We start from the raw sequence: 18,093 nt of genomic DNA, 5'->3' as shown, positions 1-18,093 counted from the left end.
CATGTCACATTTGGATGAAACATCTGTGCGATGCAATAGCTGTCATGGCATAATGTCAATTAGGTGCCTCAGCCGCTCACAGCACGGCCGTTCGCCGGAAGAAACAAGCTCGAACAGTCGTCTGGTACGTGTAGTTCTTTAATTGTGTGTTCCCGAGAAGTGACGTCATCTGGCGGGAGCCAATACGAAAGCACCCAGGCAACAAACTAAAGAAAGCTTTCTGAGTTTTTGCGACACAATGCATACCGTTTTTAAAAATCTTGCACACAACAAATATGCAATAAAAAAAAAACTACAAATAATACTAAAGTAATAAAAACTAAAACGAAGTATTTTGGGGGAAAAAACAAAACAAATCCAATAAAAACTTGCTCTGAAAACCGAATAACAAAAAAAATAAAATAATAATAATAAAATAAAATTGAAATAAATAACATCGGCAATAAAAATTGCAGCAGTATTACAACCCTAGCCACAACTGAGACCTGCTTTCTGCTGGTCTAAATTTTAGTCACCAAACTATCAAGTGCGCCGGTGGCATGTAAAAGAAAACACTGTCGGCATGCCAGAACCCCCAGCAAGAGTCTGCCAAATAAACCAAACATGGTAAACTAGGCTTGTACTCGCACACGAATAATGTGCGCTGTCGACAAAAACAGAGCCCTCTGAGTCTACGGTTACAAGTCCACTTTTGGAATTGAACAACTAAAATCAATGAGGTTTTCCCAATTCCATATTCGAATTTACCGAGCTGCCCCGGTCTACATGCATGTGAAACAATGTTAATTCTGTTGTGGCTTAACATTCCATTTCTGTTAGTTTCTATATTACAATTATAGAATTGTAAGAGAAAACTCACTGTCACTGGAGCCTTGATTCTCATCCCAGTTGCGCACATAATCATCCTGCACAAAGACAGAAAAGAATCAAGTGAGATGCTGAAGAACCGCAGATAATGAATGCAGTTTTTTAAGTAAGAAGTGCCATTTGCACCGCACGCTGATTATCATGTGCACATTTTGTCTTGACAACATGATGATGAGCACAGCGAGACGCATACGTGAAATGAGTGTGCATCTGTATGGAAATGAGTCTGACTAATGTCTTGCTGTTTACCTGCACGCTTAGACATATGGCGCCGAGGGCCGATGGCTTTTCAAGTGCTCTGTAGTGCTTGGAATTTGAATATGATGTCGAAGCCATGCACATATAAAGACAATCAACACGTCGTAGAGAGTTTATGTTAACACTTAGAAGAACTGACCTCCACTTCCTGATGAAATGACGGCAAAAGGAGAGAAAAACAGTGGAAATTAGTGGAAAGTAGTGCATTTTGCATACTGACTCTATCAAGCTAAAAAGAGGATGCGTTTGCTTCAGAAATCAGTCGATATAATAATCATACAACACAATTCTCCATATTTTCTGGCTATATTCCCAAATAAATTCTGTCTTTACCATAACACTCACTGAAAATTTAAAGTAGGCATGTAGGTTAGAGGAAAAAAAAAAGATGTTTATACTGTAGATATATTTTTTAATACAGTGGTACCGCTACTTACGAAAATTAATTGGTTCTGGAAGAAATTTCTTCACTAGAAAATGTAAGTATAGATGCGTTTTCCATGTAAATACCCTAATTTGTTCCAATTTAGACAAAAATGTTTCCTGAAGCATCCAAATATGTCACAAATACATGTTACAATGAGATCATTGCATAATAAATGAGAGTTGTGCATAATGTACAAAACAAATAATCGAGTAAAGAATAAAAACGATGGACATTTATAAACCAAACCATGTCCTCCCTCAGAAATGTTTTTTGCCCGGCGTTTTGTAAAGAACTGATCCAGGGATGTTTGTTTTTGTCGGCTTTTAACAATCCTTCGAAAATGTCCACGTCAAACATCAGCATAGCGAGCGATCACTTTTTCTGGGTGATTCACATTTACGTAAAACTATCGGAACACCTCAAGGCCCGGGGGGCGAACGACGAGGGCACTGCATAGACACATATCTGTCTATCTACACGCATAGACACATATTCTAGAGGCCCCTCTTAGTCAATGGGATGCCCCAAGGTTTGGTTAATTATTTTGACAGCAGACAGGGTTGAAGACTGGATTTGGGCGGGCTTAATAGCTGAAGACGACAGCCATTTTTTTGTGTATTAAATTTACTGTAAGATTCTTACGCAGCATTGCTAACAGTTGGATGCCTTTGCGGGTTACACTGCTTTTTTAAGACACAGGATTTGGGTTCAAATCCTGGTCAGGGCACTTGGACATTTCACCCAATTTTTGTTACTTTTGATCCAGTAGTTTTAAGGGTGCACTATGTTGTTATTCGTGTTTTGCTCAATTTGACAAACTGGGAATGGCAATTTGGCCCCTTTCCGTGGTAAGTGTATGCGTCAAAATTGAGTTTTTGTAAAGTTCGCTGCCACCCTTTATTGCTTGCATCGCAAACATTTGCTCAGTAAAAAACTGGCAGAGAAATGATTCATATATCAAAAATGTTGTTGTCACTCATGAGTTAACCCAATAATGATAATGTAACTTTGGCAGGATAAAATGTGTACCATCGAAAAACACTCACCTCATGGCTAATCTCATTATTGTGAACGAGAACAAATATCTCAGTAGTCCTTGACAAGCAGCCATGATACAAATTTCCTTTTTGAGCCTATTCATGAGATATTTACCATGGCTCAGTGAGACTTCATCACGGCTTTAAACATTTGCCGCACTGCAAAAAGGTGCCAAACGCCTCTGAGCCGTTCTTCTTTGACCTGCGCGGTGTGATATATGCAAGTAAATATTTTCATCACTGTCAAAACCCTCCACTCGAGTATCAAAACATTTCCCGCCTGCGCACCTCCTCCATCGTAGTTGACAACACACTCCCTTGCCAGAAAGCCAACATGTGCCTGCGGAATGAACTCGATACTCCGTTTGGGTGGTGAGCAACTGTCTGGCTTTTGTAGTTTGTAGTTTACAACCTGACCATTAATCCCGTGTTTACCGCATCTCCTCGATTGATGACTCAGGACATGAATTATTCAGTAATCCCTATTTGTGCCGCTGCCAGGACCAGTGAGGAAAATGTCCCGCTGCACTGACACGACTGGAAATCAATGACTTGAAAAGGTGCATGAGTGTGCGCAAAAGGAGGAAACACACACACACACACGTACACGCACACCCCTTTGAGAGTACAATGTAAGTGAGCATGTTGATATGCCGGGCTATGTCACACTGCTGTCTCATGGCTCTGGCTTGCTGTGGCAATTTGTTTCTTTTCCGGCAGAAATAAATACATGGGGCTCTATTTTCATAACCGGTATAAATCCGGCGTGGCAAGCAGCATAAATCTGCATGGGTAATTTTGCAGATGTTCGCAAGACTATAGATATATATTTTTAAAACGGTGGTTTGCGCCGTTGAGGGTGTGAACACAGTTGACACACTTACATCTCACGTGGCGACTTCTCTCTGTGCATAAGGATGCTTTGATCCCTTCGTGACCGCAGCATTTTCACTGCTCACTCAGTACAGTAGTGGTTTAAAAGCTATAATTATGATGGCAATACTAATGTGTCATTAATTTGTTTTCCCACTTATTCTGAGGTTTTGATGTTGCCATATTTTTGAATTAAATTACATCCATGCTCTTGAATCTGTCTGCGTGTGCCCCATTCGAATTCATCATAATCACATTAGAATACTTACATCAAAGTTTAGGCGCGTTCTGATCAGACACTTTAGATCAGGTGTCACCAACATTTTTGAGGGTGAGAGCAACTTCATGTGTACCGATTGTGTGAAGGGCTACCAAATTGATACACGTCTGAAATAACATATTTGTCCAAAATACCTTCAATAATATGAGGATGTGTTATTTTTAATACTTGATGATTTAAATTGTCAGACTTTGATCGTGTTTCGAAATGTCTCACAGTACTGCCAATGTTTGCATTTTTAAATCATAATTTCTACTAGCAAATCACAATCTCCAGGCAGTGGCGGGCTACTCAAGTGGTCTTCACGGGCTACCTGGTGCCCGCGGGCACCATGTTGGTGACCACTGCTTTAGATCAACTTTTTGCCACCGAATTGCTATTCCGACAGGCATATCTTTACGGACACGCGGGCCTGTTGGGGGGAGGCAGGAGTGTCTGAGCGGGAGCTGTGGTTGACAGCAGCTTCGGTGTGTGCGTGCTCCGAGTGTTTTGTCTATTACTGCTGTGTGTTGTGAAGTTCACTGCCAACATACAGAGCTCATATCTTGATTTTTTTTCATTCAAATCAAACCAAAATAAAAAGGACAATTTTAGAATGATGTATCTTAAGGCACCCCTGTAGATGGGAAAAAGCTTTCAACACAAGCTTGGTTGAAACTGAAAAGCAGGACTATGTGATCACATGTAGCGATCTGTCCTGCTAAATTTTCACGACAACACTGTATGATTTCAGTCGTCTCAAATTTGAGCTGCGACCTTTATCCAGCAGTGTCCGACGTCTCGAGAAATCATCTCACACAGCGAGTCTGCCTCAGGATTGGATCAATAGGAAGACAACGTGAAACACAGCCTCAGTCTTAAATCCAGGAGGCAGACTTGCTGTGGTCATGTAATCTGGCTAAAGCTAATGCTAATGCTAATTGTCTATGCAAACTAAACACGTGTCACCTCCGGCAACACAAACATCTGAAGGTGAACCTGACCACACTTTCCAGCACACCAGTATGGCAATTGATAGATTCTGACTCCCTGTTGCCATGACAGCGCTATGTGGTGGCCGCCCACCGTCTTTTCCATTAGTCTGAAATTCACTCTCGTCATTCCTTGTATGCTTCATGGTTTGTTCACAGTGTGAGCATTTCACAATTTTAAACAGTCCCCCAGTGTCTTAACATAATACCCTAAGGATCAAGAATCACAGTACAGTGCAACTGTGAGCTGGGGTGGAGCAGAGGTTTAGACATGACTGAGGTTTTGCAGGCTGCCTCCTGTCATCCTATTGCCAAGCGTATGCAGAACAGCGTTATGGCTCTCGCCGGCGAAAGCATATATTGAATAGCGGGCTGGATTTTTTTGAGCTGTGGCTGGCAGCGAGCAAAACCTGTTTCTGCATGTTTAAGACCGTGGAGGCTGGACGCTTGGAAATGGTTCTGAATCTTCACCCGTGCTAGGTGATCATGTCATTGGCGGAGGAACTCGATATGGGGGTGGGTTCTATGTAAATTAGCCTCATTGTTATGTAACAGTGGGCAGGAAATGCAGAAGAGCTCACACACACACACACACACACACGGAAATAGGTAGAAAAGATTTTACTTTGTGTTTAATGTTCCTGTAAATCGAAGACAATGTTCTTAATCTTACGCAGCACAGAGAAACGTATTAACAACCCCGTCGTGACTACAAGGCGCTCTAAAGCAGCCATGCCTGTGAGAAGCCCTTGTCAGCACGCTGGCTGTCACATTGGAGTTTTTATATATATGTTTCCTTCTCATTCTTCTACTCTTTCTCTGTGATGTTCACAGGCTCACAGCTAACAATGAGGTGCCCTAAAATGGCCATGACAGTTAGATAAAAATATATATAAACCCCTTCCCGTTATCCCACCTTGCTCTGCTTGGAAGCATGCAGCAAGCACGTGGCAACGCAAAGAGACTATCTTCAAAGGGAAGCTATATTTTCAAGTTTTAGACAATTGTGGCGGATAACTGCTGCTGTAAATTCTCATGTGGTCGGGAGGAGGCGACTCATGCCGGACTCTCGATTGCGTTTTGCGGTGCCGTTTTAGCCGTGCCCCAAAAATCAGGAAAACTGAAATGGTGAAAAACAGTTTCATGCTAGAAATATCTCCACAAACTAAATACTATATAATTTTCAGTCTTTGCACGTGATTTCAGCAAGGATCTTCAAACATATAAAATGTTCATACCTCTGAATTCAGATTGCAGGGACCGTATTTTTCGAACCATTCGACGCACCATATGAGGCGCAATGTCAATGAACGGATATATTTGAATACATTTCCATACATAAGGCATAAAAGTTTATCAGGTGTATTATCATTGTGAAGCATATATGTTAAATAGTTTATTCTAATTGTACCGTATGTTTATTTGACTGATTTAGGCTACAATGCTAGGCTCAGACCGAACTTGAAATCGGGTAGCGCTGTGTGTCTCGCTTGCTTTTGTTCGCCGTGTAGTTACTTGGGGGTTGCTTTGAGCGGAGAAGAGAAAAAGATCCTCAGACAGATGAAGAAAACATCCCCAAAAACAAACATTGCGAGTGAATCTGGTGACCGGTAGTTGTGTTATTACTTTGGCTAATGCTAAATGCTATTTTGGTCGACAGTTCAACAAATATAAACAAGTCAATGCACTCACCATTATCCAACCTATTTTGCTTGGTTCCTGAAGCTATTGGAAGTGGATCATGCCAACATCTTAGACGCAGAAGTAGGGAGCTGATCTAGTTCCAGTATGACGCAAACATTGACACATGCTAGCGATGAGATGCGGAGGAGAATGAGGACCCGTACGTAATGTAAAGGAATTTGAATTGAAGACAATCAACTGAAAAGCAGACATCCATCAATACATAATGCGCAGCAACTATTTGTGTACAAAGAATAAAAAGTCGATTTTTCAAAATGTCCCCTTCAACAGAATTGATTCAGACAAGTGTGAACGCACCCGAAAATACAACTTACAAACCCACATTGTGATTAAAGACACCATGAGGTAGGAGAAAACTGACATTTCCAGGAGAGAAACGTTGCGATTTCCCTTCTTCCTGTTAAACAGAGCATGGAAGTTCTCTCTTTGCAACCCAACATGGCCGTCTGATTGACAGCTCCCATCCTCCTTATAAATAAGCCGCAGAGCCTGCTGTCCCCTTATAGAATCCAGCGTAAGTCGAGAGTAACTGTGTCAAAAGAGAGAGCTTCCGACACTTGCTGGGTGGATGGCAATAAAAGGGTTTGAAAGAATGCATCTGTACGCGCGTCTGACAGGATGCGCCGGTGACTGACAGGTGCTTCTCGGCAAATGCGGTGCTGTCGGACGCGCTCAGCGTCGAATCTCCTCGGGTGGGCGTCGACACATCGACAGCACCGCGCCGCACCGCTGCCTCGTCAACAAAAGGATGCCGTTATAACACTGTGACTCGGATAAAGATTTGGGTTCTGACCTTTTTCCTCATAATCACAAACACAGAGCAACAATACACGCTGGAATGGAATTCAATACAGAGTAACCACCGCCCAATTTTGCTGCTGTAGACTGCAGATTTCCCCAATGTGGGACAAATGAAGGTTTTCTTATCTTATCTTAGAGTTGAATCCTGAAATTGCTCATTATGCATGTTTCATTATCCTTATAGCGTATGCAGTTTTTGGACTATTTTTCATCAACAGGAATGCGACTTCGTTCCTGCCATATTTCCCCGTCCTTTCTTTAAATGAATGAACATCTCAGTTCCCAAAAATCTGATTTTTTTTTCTGGCTATTCCTTGATGGGTCAGGGTTAATGTGTGTGGCAGCACAGCCCAGCACAGTGAGCATAGAAATGAATGTTTTAAAAATGCATTTTCGGTATTTTACAATGTACAAAGTAGATAAGGAAGCACAGACATCATTTCTTTCTCGGGATTTAACTGACAGTTAACTGACGCTGGTTTATTTTTGTGTATTTATTCCCCAGTAATGATAAACAGGGGTGCCTTGAGATCAAAACTTGACAAAATCCAGCCACATCACTTTCCATGCAATAGTAAAACGATATCAGTTGGTGGCAGTTATATACAAGTACAGTATATACCGATAAGCTAAATTGCCAATCACGGCTAGACCCTACAGAAGAAGAACCAAGATGGACAATGTATACGCTACAGGCAGGCGTGTTTTGTACTGTCTGACGATTAAGTAAAGAGCAAATGTTCTTCATGTTGATTTTTATATGCTATGATGCTGTTACGTTCAAGTTTATCTTTTGAAAAAAATAAATACAAAAATGTGGGTGTTATTTCCATGTATCATCATTCTAGGATGGGCGGCCCGGTAGCCAAGTGGTTAGCACGTCGGCTTCACAGTGCAGAGGTACCGGGTTCGATTCCAGCTGCGGCCTCCCTGTGTGGAGTTTGCATGTTCTCCCCGGGCCTGCGTGGGTTTTCTCCGGGTGCTCCGGTTTCCTCCCACATTCCAAAAACATGCATGGCAGGCTGATTGAACACTCAAAATTGTCCCTAGGTGTGAGTGTAAGTGCGAATGGTTGTTTGTGTCTGTGTGCCCTGCGATTGGCTGGCAACCGATTCAGGGTGTCCCCCGCCTACTGCCCGAAGACAGCTGGGATAGGCTCCAGCACCCCCCGCGACCCTAGTGAGGATCAAGCGGCTCGGAAGATGAATGAATGAATCATTCTAGGGTTTTTTTTTGGTTGGTTTGTTTAAATGTTTCTGCTCATTGTATGTTTTTAGAAACTCTTCCTCCTAAACTCTCGCTTTTGAAACCCCAAAATGTAACAGCGCCTAAGCCATCAAATATAATCGTCCTACAGAATTTCTACCGCAGACTTTTAGACAGTGAGGGTCTGAATTGTCACCTGTACTGCAGAATGAGGCTGCACACAGTAAGCGGTCTGTCCAAACAACCCCCTGCCCCCCTTCCCCGAACATCCTTGGAGGGCTCATCAAGGATGGACTACATTGCCCTCCACCTTCTGCTGCTCACAAGCCCTTCTCATCCTCTGCCACCTCACAACAAGAAAAAACAAAAAAGACCCCACAAAAAAAAAAAACATTTTTCCTTTTCATCATTTTTTTGTTCCTCTTTCCATACATCAACGTTTGAGATATTTGTCGCTATTTCTTAGTTTATTAAAGCCGATCGCAAGGAAGCACCGTTCTGACTTAAACTAGGTCAGATAGCGCCGTCCTAAAGCAATCTGATGAAATGCAGTGAAACATCATACATCGCCTTCACTTCCACCCTCCTTGAGGATCACACTCTTGCCACCGGCGTCACTTTCTAGATCGCACGAGACACCTGAGATGAAACAACACCGCTATATAACATGCTATATTGTTATTCTCCTCACAAGGCATGAGAAGTGGGTCTGCTCAGGACATGGATGTCGAACGACTGACTCCAGGGGACAGATTTGCTTCTCTTAGCCCAGAGGGAAGCTTCAAAATGGATGCGCACGTGTTACATGCAGGAGCTCATACTTTGTTCTTTTTTTTGGGGGTGCTGGAAACCACAATGAGATTGATGAACAAAGCTGTGATGTAAAATTACAAAAAAAAAAGTGCCTGCCCAGAAATGACTCAAAAGTGATATATGGGATCATTTTTACCGTTTCGGGTCAGTGAAAAGTTTGACTTTTTTGAAAAGCCTGCTGGGTTTGGTATTGATTTTCTGTCTTTATTTGTCATACATTGTATCTGCGGGAGTGTATTTCATCTCTGGCAACAACAATTTTCAATCACAGCTTTGTTCTCATGTGAACTTAAAACAATTGATGTAGTGCACACTCGCCTTTGTTGTTCACTTCAAACGCCGGTATGTGCAACGTTTGCACTGATGTGTTCAACAAAATCAATCGGCAAAACAGAAATTATATAAATGCAACACTCTGGAGCTTAACAGATATGGCTTTTGTATTACAAATGATCCAATCAAAGGACATTTCGAGGAAAGAGCAGTAATGCAGTATTTTATGCGGCACAATGCATTAAAAAATGTGACGCAATGGACTAATTGAGCTATGGTGATGAAGTGGACTAACAATAAGTTAGTTTGTACATTTTTTGGGGTCTTTTTTCTTCCCCCGCAAAAAAAAATTAAAATGTCAAGGTAAAATGAAGAGCAATTGCAGACACAAAGCAACACTTGATCTTCACAGAAGACTGCTTCATTCCGAACACAACCACTGTACTGTACGTCCCCCACTTATACAAGGGTGTGCGCATTTGTGCAACCGCAGTATCTCAGTTGTTTACTTTTACTATGCCTCTCCCAAATAGTGTTAAATTGTGTTATTACATTCAAGGTGTATTCGTAAAATTGGCTTATTTGCGTTTACCGGTACACTAGACCGGTTACTTATGGAATATTTTTCTCTACGATAAGTGGCCTGTTTGCAGCATATTGCAGTGTTCAGGTGTGGTAGAAGTAGAAGCGGGTGACTGGGAACTATCATGCATGAGAAGTACTCAACAGGCAGAGCTTTCTAGCACCTGTGAGGTAGGGCCGAGAACAAAAATACTGCTTCGAAATATTTTTCTTTTTTTTTTTTTGCGTCTCTTCTCTTTGGAGGCTGCGGCAGCGAAATGAATTTGTTATTGTTTCCTGTCGGTTATTGATTTGCAAATTCACGCCCTGTTCTTCTGCACTACACGCTTCCTTCAGAAGTGGACTAACACTGCAGCGTGGAGACAAGCATTTATTCTCCCCTACCGCTTCAATTACAGCCTGCGTAGGGTTTTGGTGGGAAGCCAGAAACATCTCACAACACAGCGGCAATCGCCCCCACCCCCAAAAATATCCTCGTCTCTTGAGATGGATGAAGGTGCCCGTTTCATCAACACACCGCTGGACTTTCTGCAGTCTCATGCCTAATCTGGGTTCCGATAAGGAGCAAGCTGCATGACGAGCTAGACTAATGGCTTTTTGATGAGCTCTTATCGTCATTCGCATCTGCATCAGCACAGTGGAGAGTTTTACGCATAAACTGTCGAGTCGCAAAGCTACCGTCGGGCGTTTGTAGAATGACTCACCGCTGATGCTGAGTGTCTGTGCCTTAAGAGACATTTTGTGACCCCGACTTAAGGTGTTTTTTTTTGGACTTTCGATCACAAACTTTTCAGAGCTGAGTGACGGCAGTGAACTCATATGAACTCACTTCACGACAAGCAGCAGTTTGGCGCAGCCAGCAAGCCCCCCCACCCCCCCAAAAAAGCTTCAAGCTGTTTAATGTCACCGCCAATTTAGGTCACTGTCAAAAAAAACATCAGACAAAGCAAATTTACATGTTGTGTCCTTCAAACAACCGCCTAACTTTACCTTAAAGTCCAATAACTTAATGCTATCATGGGAAACGTCATCGACGGATGACATCTGGCAGTCTGACAACAATTTAAGCAACCAAGATTTGAGCACAAACACATAGAAAGACAATACAAGTAACACTCATATAATTGTGCTGTTTTGTTTATTCATTATTTTTAGTTTGATGAGTGATGCTGGGCGGCCCGGTAGTCCAGTGGTTAGCACATCGGCTTCACAGTGCAGAGGTTCGATTCCAGCTCCGGCCTCCCTGTGTGGAGTTTGCATGTTCTCCCCGGGCCTGCGTGGGTTTTCTCCGGGTGCTCCGGTTTCCTCCCACATTCCAAAAACATGCATGGCAGGCTGATTGGACGCTCTAAATTGTCCCTAGGTGAGAGTGTGAGTGCGGATGGTTGTTCGTTTCTGTGTGCCCTGCGATTGGCTGGCAACCGATTCAGGGTGTCCCCTGCCTACTGCCCGGAGACAGCTGGGATAGGCTCCAGCACCCCCCGCGACCCTCGTGAGGATCAAGCGGCTCGGAAGATGAATGAATGAGTGATGCTAACGTCTATCAATAGCATATCCATTCGTTTTCAATGGGATCAATTAGTATTTTCTCCCAGGTGATTGGAGATGTGGTAGAAAGCAATAATAAGGATTGCCAGTAGCTTCCCCAAGTGTCATTCTGCATATGTAATGTGTGTGTGTGTGTGTGTGTGTGCGTGTATGACGGGGTCTGATGTGTGTCGTGAGGTTGGCATAAAACGTACCTATTAACTAGCCGGCGCAGACCGGATGGTGTTGGGTTGCAGAAATGGGAGAGAGGTGTGTTTGTTTCAGATAAGGGCTATTTATTTATTTATTTTTTTTTTTGCACATCAAGTAAGGAGAATAAAAGTAAAATGGGTGGGGGGAGGGGAGGGAGTATGCAAAAATGGCCTCATCAATGCACGCTGACATGCATGATGAATGCTCGTCATAAACAGTTTCATACAGAGAAAACTTGCATTGCAGAGCCTTATTCATCATGTAGTTCATATGGTGTCTGCGTTCCAAATCAGCACAATTTTGGGACAATTTCATGGTTCGGTGATATCACGGGCAGTATCATTTTCAGAAGGGAAATGGAGCAATTGTATGTATTGAATTTACTTTTGATTTTGTGCCATATGGGCTTCGGGTAGAATGAACTGGTTTACACTCAGACCTCACAGAGACCTTTTCCCTTATGAGAGCCGTGAATTAAAGTGTATGCACTTAAAATGCAGAAATATGTAGAGTATCACTAGGAATGTTCCTTTTGTTTCACTGTACAGCCTGTGTCTGCATTCTTGCCATCTTTCACAACCGGCATCCATTATTTAGCACTTTAAGATTGCTCAGCTACACTTTTATACATAATTTGTAACCCTTTATAAGGACAAGAACTCATTTATGACTTACCATTAAGGCAGCAGAGCTCTACCAAAGGAAATGGTCAGGGGAAAGTAAGAACAAAAAAGACCATTTTAAAATGTAATTAAGGAAATGTAAATGGATATTGCTGTCAAAATGCCCATAAATGGCTGGCAATATGGGCAACTCGGCTTTGAAAAGAGCTGGTAGTGTATTACTTGAATGTCATTGTACCCTACACGGTGCAGGTTATGAATATTTTTGGGCTTAACTGCACAATCTTATGAAGCAATCAAACAAATTACTGTATGCAACTCCCAAGACTACGAGATTTCATTGTATCCTGCGGACACTCTATGCCGGATGTAGCAAAGCAGCCCCAGAACATGAGCGAGCACCCTCTGTGTTTCGTAATAGCTCCAGTATACAGCGTTCTTTTCAGTGAGCAGCATGAATAGAGCCTCGGTTATGTTTTCGGATTACTGCAGTTCTTGTCATGATCATTTCCAGCTCAAAATATATTCATTTTGACAAACAAAAAACATTTCAGTTCAAATTGTGGCCAGGATATGAATCAGTCTATAACAGCACACCTTATCAGTAAAGCTGTATTTTTTATTACCCCCAAATCCCCCCTCCCCCGACCACCCCCCAATAAAATATTTCACGGCTAGTTCTAAAGATCCCGCCAAAGAGTTACAAAACTCTGCGCCTTCCCCATTTGCTTCTTCGTGGCTCCCCGTGTTTCTTCACCCGGGTGGATTTGGTGCATTAGTGGAATGAAACGTTGAGTGCACCTGTCAGATTAAAGGATTGAATTCTATTATTTGTTGACTGTAACTGTTAAACCTAATCCGCTTGTCTTCCTGTGAAATAGATTGAATTGGAGCGTGGATGTATTGGAAGTGAAAAGGGGCCTGTTATCCCCACTCTGCTCTTACCGGGAATACATATTAAATATTTACAGTATTCACTCTGCTGCTTGTGTATTGTGCATTGCTTTTGCGAGGGGGAGGGGGGGTCGATGTGCAATCTTGGTGTGTTTATGGAAGGAGCAGGATGATGATGAGGATGAGGAGGAGAGCTCCTCTTTCATGTGGCGTAGCTTTGATTATTGCTTTCCAGCTTTGGATTAATTTTCAGCATGCTTCTCTCAGAGGACTGGGCGACTGTGTCAACGTCAATTTGTGTCATCGGAATACCTATGGCGATTGCGCTGGGTGCATGTGATTCAAGGAGACCGGCGACGGAAACTGATTGCATATCATCCGTGTGATTATATAAACCGTGCGTCGCATTCTCATGAATGAAGAGGAGCGCGTGGAAGACCGTACCCGGCAAATGAAGGTTTCCGGGTGGCCTGCAGATGGCCCCCGGAGCGGGATAGAGTCATCATACTCCCAGAGATGCTCGCTGCATTTTGACACTGACACACACACACACACACACGAGCGCACACACACACGAACTGGTGTTGCTACGGCAGCAAGCTGAAATCAAAGCGTTTTCTACTGGCACCCCCCCCCCCCCCCCCTCAACCCCCTAGCTCCCACACCACACACACCCTCACCCACCCCTCTAAGAGGCTCAGTGGCGCCCGTATACGTTGCTTCTCCTATCATCCTAGTCACCCGCAGCGACCTCAACATCACAACTTGCCTTCAACACACTCACACGCAAATGTACCCCTCAACCCCCCCCCCCCCCACACACACACACATACATGATGATCACAGAAAATGCAACAATGAGCGAGTGTGTGTTTCACTGCGATTCGTGACACATATACAGAGTACCCTGATTACTTTGCTCGCATAATCTAATGAGATCCAAGACGAGAGTGGAAAAACGTACAAATCCTTTGTTCAGATAACTAGAAATGCATCGCGTATGTTTGCTTTTTCACCGCTTTTTTTTATTTGATTGAATGGCGCAGACATGTAGTGTGGTTGGTTGTAGTCCAATAGTCCATTTTCTATAGAACTTGTCCTCATTAGTCTCGGGAGGGCTGGAGCCTATCCCAGTTATTTTGGACGGAAGGCAGGTACAGGTACAATTTCCATGTCGAATCGAGAAGACATGAAAGTAGAAGACAATACACAGACTAGTTTGTGATGTGAATTGTAAATGTGTCCGTACAACCAGTTAACGCAAGTACACAGACAGAATTGACATGCTTTTCCTGAGTTCTGACCTGCTTGAAATTTAGTCAGGACTCGACTCGACTTGCTTTGCCACGGTAACTCGGGACTGGCTTGACTTGCACATATTTTATGCATGTTGTCACCAAGTGTCAGTCACAAAACTTACATACTGCATTCCCGTATGGGGTCTCGGCATAAAATGAAAAATTCTCGGCTCCCGTATGCTGCTTCAACTGGGTTCGTTTGCATTAAAAGTCAGAGTTGGATAGAAGTTGGCTCTGATGCAGCTGTTTGCCGGGATCACTGTGTGAAAGTGGCCAAGTTAGAAAACGCGAACTGTTAAGCATGGTAGCACCAACTTCACCCACCTATTTTAATTCTATACATCTCATCCTTTCATGTTCGAAGGCAGCTGGAGCCGATCCCAGCTGACTTTGGGCCCAATGAGCGGAACCCACTTGAAACTCTTTTTGCATAAATTTGTGCCGTTTGGGGAAAGAAAAAATGGCTCTGTTTTGAGCTGGGCAGACACTTTACCCTTAATTTATCTGCTAATTAGCCATTCAGAGTCACTTTCTATCAGGTATAATGTAGTTCCTGGCAGATATCTGTTAAAAGGTTACCGTACCACCTCGATACTTATTCTGATGTTTTGCGCTACACTGTGTTTCACATGAGCGTAGCGGTTAGCTCGCTAAACGTCTCCTCTTGTTCGGTGTATAACATGCAGCTACTCCTCACCCTCTAGTGATAACGATACTCGACAGAAGTATGTCTTACTGTATGTGCCTCTATGGAGGCAAGCATTAGTGACAATTGTTAGCCGCGATAAATAGCCAACTGCAGCTTGTGCGGCGCAAGTTAGCTTAGTGCCCCGTGGTTGTAGTTTCCAAGCAGATGTTAAAGCAAAGATGATGGGTCACTGTTATTTTGACATCTTCAACAAGTGTTATTGCGAATGATCAGTTGAGACAAATTGTATCTAACACGTATACCGTGCTTTGTTTTCACACAGGTGGACCTAAGCAGTTTTCCAGCTCCTCTGGCTCTACAAACACATTACCGTATTTTCCACACTAAAAGGCGGATTATGAGGTGCATCTTCAATGAATGGCCTATTTTGTAATTTTTTTTTCATATACTGGACGCACCACATTATAAGACACAATCTACAATGCATCCACTAGATGGAGCTACGCGCAGTGGAAATGCCTACAGAACGATCAGATGTCAGTAAAACGTATTCAATAAAGCAGCGACAAAGTTCACTTAACCAACAACAAGTTATAACATCGACTCATTAACGTTGAACTCTCTTGCCGCCGCTCTAGTTCCGTGTTCAACTGCGTAACCCGATCGCCTTAAGTTTGAACTCTGCGTTGTCAACATGTCTCTAGCAAGGAGCCATTTTGGGGGCGAAATATTGCCATAATGACCATACACAAGGCGCATCGGATTTTAAAGGTGCGCTGTGAGCTTTTAAGAAAATTGAAGGCTTTTAGGTGCGCCTTTTAGTGCGGAAAATGTGGTAATAGACTAATTGTTAAATGAAATAAGTTACAAAGATACAGCGCATATATCTCTTAGATCTCGATGGTGTTTGGAGGGTTACTCTAACGGTCAATAATGATGTTCAGAATTCCACTTGGATGTTTTGGAACAAACATTGGTGACATAATGCTGCAAAAACACAATTTCATTACCAGCCCAAGTACAGTTCCATGGGACATTCCATAGTCAAACTAATCCCTTTCCTATTTTCACATGCATCTCATCCTCCGGGACATGAATGAACACCAATCACAACGCTGCTCTTCCGCATCCCGAGGAGGTTTTTGTATTGTCCTCTTGTAGATCATCAAGCAATAGACTGACGCTCAAATTTCAAATCCCATAATGATACCTCTCCCGAGCTGCACCCCGGATCAATTAAAACACAATTAACCGCATTCGTATGAAACCTAATCCAACTGAGCTAATGTCCAAATCCTATTGACGGTCATTTGTAATCAGTTGCCCATAGCCACAGGCTAAGAAAAAGAAAAAAACACACCCATACATTCACAGACAAGGCTAATACATCATGACCAGCCTTGCAGGCGTTGGTTGATCAATCCCTGCAGCCTCACTTGAGCCCGCTCCTTGGGGGGAATTTTCACATCAATCCATCTCCACCCCTCCACTGCACTTGCTTAATTCTCTTGTTTGGGAAAGCTCCCGGGACACTTTGGAGAAAGGAAGCAGTATCGCCCACATTAGAGGGGATGTGCACACCATTAATTGCTTGTTATTACGAGAAAGCCCCAAGTGAAGATACAAGAGGAAATGATGATCCTTTTTTTTTTTTGCATCTTATGAACCATCACATTGTGGATTTTTTTTCAAGTGTGCTATTAACTGGATTCTAATGCAATTTTTCTTTTGTACATAAATACTCCAACTCATAATGCACTTTTCATGGAATTAGATGAACACAAGAAAAACCTTTATATCATATACTTTATATATCTATGTCTCATACATTTCCGTTTTGGCAGCCTACGTTTGAAGTTTTAATTCCTCTTGTGTAAATATTGCACCCTCGTTTTTTTTCTCCAAGTTTTGCCAAGTTACCGTGCGAATAAATTGTTTCGTGGTTGATGCATCTCATTTTTTTGTCGCATGATAGCGCACGCACTTACGTCTCTGAAGCGGTTCCAGTGCTTGATCTTGCGGCTGTACTGGGAAATGGTGGACAGCCACTGCTCATCTTCCATGAAATTGCCCGTTTTTTCCGCCTCCTTCGCGGTTGTGGCAGCGGCGGTGGAGGCAGCCGAGGCCTGGAGGCTGCAGCCGAGCAGCACCAGCACCAGCGGCGGGACCGCGACGCACAACATATCCGTCCTGTAGAGCACGCTGAGTCGACCAAAAAAAAAAAAGCCCGAAGAAGACGCGTTCTCGGCTTTCCTCTTCTCAGAGCAAGATGAAGATGAGGAGGAGGAAGAGGAGGAGGATGCTGAAGCTGGTATGAAAAAGTGATTAGCTTCGAGGATGCGCTCTTTCTTCTGCGGCGAGGGGAGGGGAGGGGAGGGGGGTGTAGCCTATATTTGAGGGAATGCAAATCCGCTATGGGAAATCAGAAAATGCGGGGGGGGGGGGGGGGGGTGAAGTTGTATGAAAACAACCACAAATATTCTTGGCCTCCATTGTGAAATAGATGGCATAAAACGTGTATTTCCCCACCACGTGTCCTCTTTCTTTCCAAACGGTTTTTCACTTGGGTTTTTAAAAAAAAGATTATTGGTGAACTGTGTATTTTTTGTACATTTCTGCTTCTAGGTTAGGCAAATTCCAACTCAGTTTGCGACAACGAACAGCCCCCTCTAGCCAACATCGATCCTCGACACCGAAGATGAAAGTAACTCAGCCACTTCTTCTTACGCATTTGGTGAGTGGAACTTTCAGTCGGCATGTGTTTTGTTTTAACTGGATTTGAAATTGGACTGGATGA

At 43.1% G+C, this 18,093-nt stretch overlaps 1 protein-coding gene across 3 annotated transcripts in view; it reads right to left on the bottom strand.

Moving 5' to 3' along the window:
* The window catches only part of spock2 (SPARC (osteonectin), cwcv and kazal like domains proteoglycan 2), a 29,403-nt gene extending 11,737 nt beyond the window's left edge, over nucleotides 1–17,666 (bottom strand). The window contains exons 1-3 of one of the 3 annotated variants that reach the window (XM_052080023.1): nucleotides 17,285–17,666; nucleotides 1,265–1,273; nucleotides 860–905 (exon numbers count right to left, since the gene is read on the bottom strand). In XM_052080023.1, the coding sequence (XP_051935983.1) occupies nucleotides 860–905; nucleotides 1,265–1,273; nucleotides 17,285–17,479 (250 nt within the window). In that variant the 5' untranslated portion in view covers nucleotides 17,480–17,666. Of the gene's footprint in view, nucleotides 1–859; nucleotides 906–1,116; nucleotides 1,219–1,264; nucleotides 1,274–17,284 lie in introns of those variants that run through there. The other 2 variants (XM_052080022.1, XM_052080021.1) reach the window with 2 other exon arrangements.
* Nucleotides 17,667–18,093: the final 427 nt, after the last annotated feature.

Source organism: Hippocampus zosterae, chromosome 11, assembly GCF_025434085.1.
Source record: "Hippocampus zosterae strain Florida chromosome 11, ASM2543408v3, whole genome shotgun sequence".
Lineage (NCBI taxonomy): Eukaryota > Metazoa > Chordata > Actinopteri > Syngnathiformes > Syngnathidae > Hippocampus > Hippocampus zosterae.
This window is presented reverse-complemented; position numbering and strand designations above follow the sequence as displayed.